General features: G+C 37.4%; 1 protein-coding gene across 2 annotated transcripts; it reads left to right on the top strand.

Annotated features, from left to right (window-relative positions):
• The first annotated feature begins 67 nt into the window (after window positions 1-67).
• On the top strand, window positions 68-7,426 carry zfta (zinc finger translocation associated). Of its 2 annotated transcripts, none has more exons than XM_067451989.1 (5): window positions 68-740; window positions 1,892-2,383; window positions 3,645-3,986; window positions 4,336-4,782; window positions 6,341-7,426. In XM_067451989.1, exons 1-5 carry the CDS (start codon window positions 602-604, stop codon window positions 6,823-6,825), a joined length of 1,905 nt encoding a protein of 634 aa, XP_067308090.1. In that variant the 5' UTR covers window positions 68-601; the 3' UTR covers window positions 6,826-7,426. The 2 variants fall into 2 exon arrangements, with proteins under 2 accessions (XP_067308090.1, XP_067308091.1); XM_067451990.1 differs by having other exon boundaries at window positions 73-728.
• Window positions 7,427-8,657: the final 1,231 nt, after the last annotated feature.

Genomic DNA, 8,657 nt, shown 5'->3' with positions numbered 1-8,657 from the left:
TGCTTTGAAATGTGAGAAAGGCATTTTATAAATTATATAGGCATATATATGGTACAGCATAATTGCAAAAGAAAATATAGCATATTTAATCACATTTTATGATTAATGAAATAATTGAATTGCACAAAATGCATACGTTTGTTTACAGTCTGGTGTAAAATAAAATATCAAGACAACAAAAAGGGCCCCCGTGGTGCACCCGTCACTACATCACAGCCGCTACTGTCTCTTTAAATTTACCCAGGAGCCCCTAAAGGAGCCCCAGGGGCCCCTAGCTCGGCTCTCCACCCTGAAGACAAGCTGAACATCTAAATACAATCAGGAGACCGCCTAAAGTCACCGACCATTTGACAGATCGTTCCTCCAACTTCGATCTAAACGCGACTTGTATCGTCACGCAAAGTTAAGTTTACTTAAAGCAAAAAGCAAACAGCGGTGAGGCTCCAGTGCAGAGACAGACACTGCACACACTGTAATGGGTGAGTGCGTGTTTCAGATATTTAGTCAACCACCCGACGAATGCATCTACGAAATCCTCCGGTTGTGACATTTCTAAATACAAAGAAGCGAATCCTGTACGTTAAAATAACACAACACAGGTATGGATGACGCGGAGTCCAAAGAGTCGGTGCACAAAGCTGAGCAGACAGAATCTCGCTCATTAATAATAAAAGCTGAGGAAGAGGAGGCGGCATCGCGGCGGGGACACTTGGGGGATCTCTCAGCAGGTAAATGTTGTGGTGAGCATTGAAGTTTGACCATTAGATCGACGGCTCTGTGTTTTGAAGCGTTAAACCCCGTGACGAACAATAGCAGGCAGCGGCATGGCCCCTAATCTCTCGGGCTCCACTATAAACAAAGGCAAAATAACCATGCTGCATATGTATACGCGATGCGCTGTCACCATCTAGCGGAACACAGCGGCACTGCAGCCATGCCGCCGCCCCCTAGTTGTGCTCAAAATGGGCCTGCGGAGTGAGGAAATAACACATTCTCACCTTATTATTCATTTTAATTCAGTAAATAATTATTATAAAATTATGCTAAATTATTATTCGCTTTAATATTTGTATGAAATTAAAAATATAATATAACAGGCTAATGTTAATATTTAAATAGTATTAGTGTTATTATTAGTAATAACAGCAATCGTAATAAATAAATACTATTTTGTATATATGCTGTCCTATTAATTTGAAAATTGGCTTTAAAATAGATTTAATATTCAACATGACAAGTCGCTTTTTTAAATGTTTCTAAAATACAAATTAATTCACATATTTTTCAATAATTAACTGCTAATTTTGCTATCCTACCAAGTTTAAGCCTAACAGCAATAATATTAAAATACTACTACTAATAATGATCATTTAAATATGTGCTGACAAATTCATGCAAAATCTCTTAAATATACACTTTATATTAATCATGACAACATTTTCAATATTTTATATTAAATATTACATGCAAAATATATTATCTGTACATTTTACAATATAGCATAACAAAGTATTGCATATTTGTCTGTGAATTGACTTTGTTGTTTCCCTTCATTTACAACATTTAATAATAACTTCTGCAGCAGTCCTTTTTTATTATGCAAAACCATACAAATAGATACACTGAAGCAAATATAGGACAATTTAAGTAATAATAAATAAATATTTTTGGTCCAGTACTACATGGTTAGACAGTACATTTTATAATGTTTATGCACAAAACGGGCTGGTGTAAATATATTTTCATTTTAATATTAATCTCCAACTTACGAGTATTAATATTAATTTTACATTTCCCTGAAAACAATGTCATATTTTCCAATGATCATATTTGATCATATCATATACGTTACTATTCATGAATGACAATTTTTTGTGTGTGTCCTCCCCAGGTCAAGAGGACATGACCAATGGTGTCACATCACATGACAGCCAGGACGTTCCAGTCACCTCTGTTTGCTCCCCGGGCACCAGTTACTGGTGTGTCACTGAGAACACAGACTCCCCTTTCCTTCTATCCCCCATCCCAGGACCATCTACGCAGGAACCTCCTCCATTTAAGCTTGCGCCTGGCCGAGACCATCGCCGCTACTACCATGAATACTGGCGCAGCGAGTACCTCATGGACTTCGACGCACAGAGACAAGGGATGATCTGCATGGTGTGTGGCAGTTCGCTGGCAACGCTGAAGTTAAGCACCATCAAGAGACACATCAAACAGAGGCATCCGTACTCCCTGCTGTGGACCGAGTCAGATAAGGATGTAATCAGGTCGGGATGGGAAAGTCATTTGAGTCGGGACAACAGCCAGGAGCCGTTATGCCCCGATCCAGATGCTCCTCCAGAGTCAGAGGAGATTTTGGATGTCGACAGGCACTCCACAGGTCTGTGCTTATATTTCTTTGTGCTTCTGTGTGTTTTTGTAAAGTCTGAATAACATGAAACCTGACAAAACAAGTCTTAAGGTTTGAAAAATCACCTATATATATAAGTGAATAACACTGGTTATCTCATAATCATGGCACCTGTTAGTGGGTGGGATATGTTAGGCAGCAAGTGAATATTTTGTCCTCAAAGTTGATGTGTTAGAAGCAGAAAAAAATAGGCAAGCATAAGGATTTGAGTGAGTTTGACAAGGGCCAAATTGTGATGGTTAGACGACTGGGTCAGAGCATCTCCAAAGTTGCAGCTCTTGTGCGGTGTTCCCGGTCTGCAGTGGTCAGTGTCTATCAAAGTGCTCCAAGGAAGGAACAGCAGTGGAGAACCGGCGACAGGGTCATGGGTGGCCAAGGCTTATTGATGCCGTGGGGAGCGAAGGATGGGCTATGTTTCCGATCAAACAGACGGGTTACTATAGCTCAAATTGCTCAAGAAGTTCATGCTGGTTCTGAAAGAAAGGTGTCAGAATACACTATGCATTGCAGTTTGATGTGTAGTTGCAGACTAGTCAGGGTGCCCATGGTGACCCCTGTCCACCGCCGAAAGCACCAACAGTGGGCACGTGAACAACAGAACTGGACCACGGAGCAATGGAAGAAGTTGGCCTGCATGTTCTGATGAATCATGTTTTCTTTTACATCACATGGATGGCGGAAGCAGTGTGATGCTTTGGGCAGTGTTCTGCCGGGAAACCTTTTGTTCCTGTTACTTAGAGACGTACCACCTACCTAAGCATTGTTGCAGACCATATACACCCTTTGATGGAAACGGTATTCTCTAGTGGCTCTTTCAGCAGGATAATGCCCCCTGCCACAAAGCAAAAATGGTTCAGGAATGGTTTGAGGAGCCCAACAATGAGTTTGAGGTGTTGACTTGACCTCCAAATTCCCCAGATCTCAATCCAATCAAGCATCTGTGGGATGTGCTAAACAAACAAGTCCAATCCATGGAGGCCCCACCTCACAACTTACAGGACTTAAAGGATCTAATGCTTACATCTTGGCACCAGATACCACAGCACACCTTCAGGAGTCTAGTGGAGTCCGTGCCTCGACGGGTCAGGGCAGTTTTGGCAGCAAAAGTGTGACAAACACACGTCATAATGTTATGTCTGATCGGTGTATATGCGTGTGTGGATATATTTTTTTATTATTACTATTATTTAGATTAAGATTATAAAAACCTTATTTCTATGTGTCATTCTAGACAAGCCTGGTGGTGCCATTTCTCCAGCTCCTCAGGCCCAGTCTGGGTTGGTCACGCCATCCCCTCCGCCCTCCTCGGTCCAGGAGCTCCCAGGCCCCACAGCTCGGGTGATGGAGCGATACCTAAACGACTCGCTGCACGCCTGGTTCCGCCAGGAGTTCCTGATGGAATACCAGGCGGAGGAGGGCCGTCTAGTATGTATGGTATGCAGCTGTCTGTTGCCATCTCTGCACCTGGATCACATCAAAAGTCACATGCTGGATCTGCACCCCAACTCTCTGCTGTACAGCGCAGAGGAAAAGCACTCCATCCTGCAGACCTGGGCCAAGATGCACGGTGAGGGTAAGAGACAAAACAGAATTTAAAAAGAGTTTGTATGCTAAATATAAAAACTGTATACTATTGTAAATAATAGATTAAAAATATAAAATGTTGTGGATTAATTGCACACACAAGGTGTTGTAAATCCAAATAAACAGATAAAGGTGCTATTATAGATACTGAATAAAAAATATAATAAAGAATAATATTTATAAAAAAAAAAAACATGAAATTTGGGTTACAAATATAATTGGTTAGCCATGGTAAAAAGCCAAACAAAATTAAGTTTGAGGATTCAGTCAGATATTTTTCATGTTTCTAAGAAACCGTAATACATGTCTTTTTGCTTTTCTTTGCTTTTGTTATACAGAATCACATTTAAATCAACAACCTCAAATCAAACCGGAACCACTTACCAAAGAAATAAACGTAGATGGTGCAGCCTCCTTCTTCCCTCTGAACGAGGATCCTATTCAGGGAAACTTAGAGAGTTACACAAGAGGAGATGAGAATCCACCGGACACTGGCCAGAGATCACAGTCTTTACCTTATTATCCTCGAAAGAGAAGGCTGAAATACGGGAGCCCCTGGCGTCTCCGCCTGGATTATTTGGTGGCGTACGGTCCTCCGGATAACCCGCTCTGCTACTGTATGGTTTGCTCTGAACACCTGCCTGTGCCGAGGGTCAGCAACTTCCGCAAGCACATCCAGGAGTGCCATCCGGAAACAAGCGGCCTCAGCCGAAGTGAGAGAGATGCTGTGGTCAGCGCCTGGACGAAGGAGGAGAATATTGACACAGCTACACTGAAAGCGGATGGTAAGCGCAGACAACTGTAGACACATCAGATATAGAGGAAAATAGACCAAAAACAAACTACATTGTACATTATTTTTTTGTTGGTTTTTGTTGGTTTAACTTAAAAAAGTAAGTAACCTGGTTGCCTTAATTTAGAGTTTATTGAAATTAAAAATTTGAGTTGATACAACGAAGGAAATTTGTTTAATAAATAGAAACTCAAGATATTATTGTATCTGAACCACATAAACAACTGGATAAATCATGAAAATAGCACTATTTGGCATGTTTCACTGCGTCATCACTGCGCTTACAAAATCTTTTAATAATATTTTAATAAAGGTTGTCGAATCTCAAAAAATTTTCATTGTATTAACTCAAAATTTTAATTTCAATGAACTCAAAATTTTAAGGCAACTGTAATAATTAATTTTTTAATTATTAAAAAAATATATTTTTACAGTGTATCAATGGAAGTGCCATATTAATTTTCATTTTGTATAAAAAGAAAATCATCATAATAACAAAATAAACATCAGAAATTAGAAACAAAAGTTCTTATACATCCATTTTTTTTCTTCTCCCATAAAAAAATATTGTTCTCTGAAAACTAAAGCATTAGCTTCTGAGGTAAATGTATCATCTAGAGGATGTAAAGATATTCAAGATGTACCTACTTGATCATGAAAATATGTTCATCAATGTCATTTAAATGACATTACATATCACAAATGTATCTAGTTTTAAGCATGTAAATATATATTTAATAAACTTAATCAAATAAATATGATTCTTGATTTATTTAAAATGACATTACATTATATTCCAGAAGCTAAAAATAGTCATTTATCTTGCGCTTTCATTTAGCCTTTGCTTAGCAAGTTAAGATTGTAAACTAAATATTTTTTTTTTTAGCTTCACAGGTAAATGCATCTTGTTTTAAGGATGTTATATTCAAGATGATCATGAAAATATGTTCATCAAAGTCTTTTAAATTACATATCACATTGTGTCATAAGCAAAAAACAAATGGAAGATCTCTTTCCTAGTTTCAGTTAGCCTTTACTTTAGCAAGCTAACAGCTTGTAAACTATTATTTAGCTTTTCAGACAAATTGATCTAATTTTAAGCATGTAATGTATATTTAATAAACGTAATCACGAAAATATGATAATTAAATGTCTTTTAAATGACACTATATTCTAGAAGCTAAAAATAGTAATTTATCTTGTGTTCTCATTTAGCCTTTACCTAGCATGCTAACAGCTTGTAAACTAAAGATTATTAGCTTCCCAGTTAAATTTATCTTGCTTTAAAGATGTAAAGATATTCATGATGTACTTAATACTACAAATGTTCATAAATGTCCTTTAATTGACCAACTACCCTAAAAATAGTCACGCATTCCTTGTGTTTTCAGTTAGCCTTTACTTAGGAAGCTAACAGCTGAGCCTATTGACTAGCATAGCATTAACTGGTTAATAAAAATGCTTATGGTTCTGATGTGACAGTTTATGAAGTATTAGTTTTGCATTGTGAAAATAACGTTTCTCTTTTGTTCTTTTATTTGGCACTGAAGACCCACAAAGTGGCCCTGTCACTACAAGCACAGCTGTTGACACACCGGTGTCGCCTGTGAAAACCACAGAGCAAGGAGGTCAAACAGAAGACAATAATAGCACAAATACCGCACCAGTAACACAGACAACTGGGCGGCACAGGCACTACCCGGGGAAGGACCAGCGGCGCAATTACCAGGCCCGCTGGAAGATGGACTTCCTGATGGATTACGACTGCAGTAGGCATGGATTAATCTGCATGGTGTGCGGCGCTACGCTCGCCACGTTAAAGGTCAGCACCATCAAGAGACACATCCTACAAGTGCATCCTCACTCGCTGTACTACAGTCAGGAAGAGAGGCAGCTGGCCCTGCTTTGCTACAACCAGATCTCTGTGCACTTTCATTCGGAGGACTGTTTTTCGGGGTCCAACCACGGCCATAAAGAGAATGCTAATGGTAATGCTTATGTTAATGCCGAATGCACTTCGAGCCAGAGCACTTAATTGAAAGAAAAGTTGTAGGGATGAGTTTTTGACATCCTGTTTTTTTTTTTTTTCCTTCACTCAGGAAGTTTGCTGCGGGGTTAAACCAATTTTTATTTGAAGGATGTGACATTGTTGGAGAATAATTATACCTTTTGTCTCTAACATTTAAAATGTTTGATAAAATTAAAAAAGAATATTTATGCTTGAATCACTTTTGAAAGTGAAACTAAGCCGCCAGTGTCATATAAAAAGAATTTATGTAGTTCCCAAAAGGTGATTTTACTGAACTTCTATTTTATTTTCTGTGGATAAGCACTCTTAAATGCATTTGTACATTCATTGCTTTTTTTGTTGTTGACTGTGGCAAGACTTATTGCTTCAGCGCGCTTGACATTTTGCATGACGCCACACATTACAGTGGACGATATTATTTTACGCACAGCGCTTAAAATGGGTGTTCGGTACAAGTTTTTAGGACTGTTACTAAGCAAATACAGTGGGAGGAAACAATCCATGATATTACTTGCCATTTTGTCAATCACATTTTGCCATTTTGAAAGAAAAAGCATAAATATAATATATGATTTATAATGGTGATGTTATATAATTCTGGTTCAGTTCACCAAAAAGTTATATTGAAATAAAAAATAATCTTATGAACTTTCTTTTGAGTGAGATCCTTGTCTCTGGGTGCAGGTTTTAATTAACCATTAACGTCTGTTATATCTGCATTTATTAATCACAGGCAGTTTGAATATTGAATTTAACCAAAAATGTGCAATTAAATTCAAAATGAGACTATGCTGAATAGGCAGATAATGCGTCATTAATCATTAACACTTCCTGCCTGGTTGCATTTATTTAAAGATATACTGTAAAGCATGAAATGGATTATTAACAAACACCTTATTTGCTGATTTCTTACTCATCACATAAATGTTGCACTGGAGATTCATGTGTCTATGGCAAACAGTCCTAAAGGTTCAGTTCTCTCTTTAGACCTGTACAGAGTGAACTGAAAGTCATGTCAGCATTTTCAAAGGGTTGACATCACATGAGGACATCCTCTTTTTTTAAGGCAATTTTTCTTAACCAAATACATTTTGAAAGCACTTTCACAGTTTGAAGCGTCTCTCATCTTTATAGATTCCTGTAAAGTGACACTCAGTTTTCTCTCTCAGGGTTATCAAAATGTGTAACATCAAGAGAACAAACACACATGCATATATACATATAAGCTACACACTTCTTGAGTTAACATCAATTTGGTTTATTTGAATATTCCTTTTGAGTTTCTCTTGTATAATTCACTGTAAAAACAATACATAATAATAAATAATGTCCATTCTTTTGATATGGAAAGCCTAGTTCTTTAAATGAATTGATTTTTTGGGGGGTCTCATCAAGGCTGCATCCAAAACTACTATTAAAACGGAAATATGGTGAAATATTACAATGTAAAATAACTTTTACTATAGTTAAACTATATGAAGCATCATTACTCCAGTCTTCAGTGTCACATGGCTCTTCAGAAATCATTCAAATATAATGATTTGATGCTCAAGCAGCATTCCTTATATCAATGTCAAAAACATTTGTTCTGCTTAATATTTTTGTTGAAATAAAAAAGGAATTTACAGGTGTTTTTCTTTTGAATTACAAATTGCATTAGTTCCTGTTTTAAGGGTTAACGGAAATGTCCGTAAAATTACTGGATAATTAACTGGCAGAAAACTACCAGTACATTTTCCGTTTTTATTTTTTACTGTGTAGGAAGTTCTAAAGAACAGCATTTATTTGAAGAATTAACATTAGCAATGTCTTTACTGTCACTTTTGATTATTTTAACG

This window comes from Pseudorasbora parva, chromosome 1 (genome assembly GCF_024679245.1).
Source record: "Pseudorasbora parva isolate DD20220531a chromosome 1, ASM2467924v1, whole genome shotgun sequence".
In the NCBI taxonomy this organism is placed as follows: Eukaryota; Metazoa; Chordata; class Actinopteri; order Cypriniformes; family Gobionidae; genus Pseudorasbora; species Pseudorasbora parva.
This window is presented reverse-complemented; position numbering and strand designations above follow the sequence as displayed.

Bases quoted from the DNA above. Each gene is read 5' to 3' on its own strand.
- zfta (XM_067451989.1), top strand. From the start codon at position 602: ATGGATGACGCGGAGTCCAAAGAGTCGGTGCACAAAGCTGAGCAGACA. The intron at 741-1,891 runs GTGAGCATTGAA...TGTCCTCCCCAG, and splicing joins CTCAGCAGGTAAATGTTGTG to GTCAAGAGGACATGACCAAT. The intron at 3,987-4,335 runs GTAAGAGACAAA...TTTGTTATACAG, and splicing joins GGCCAAGATGCACGGTGAGG to AATCACATTTAAATCAACAA.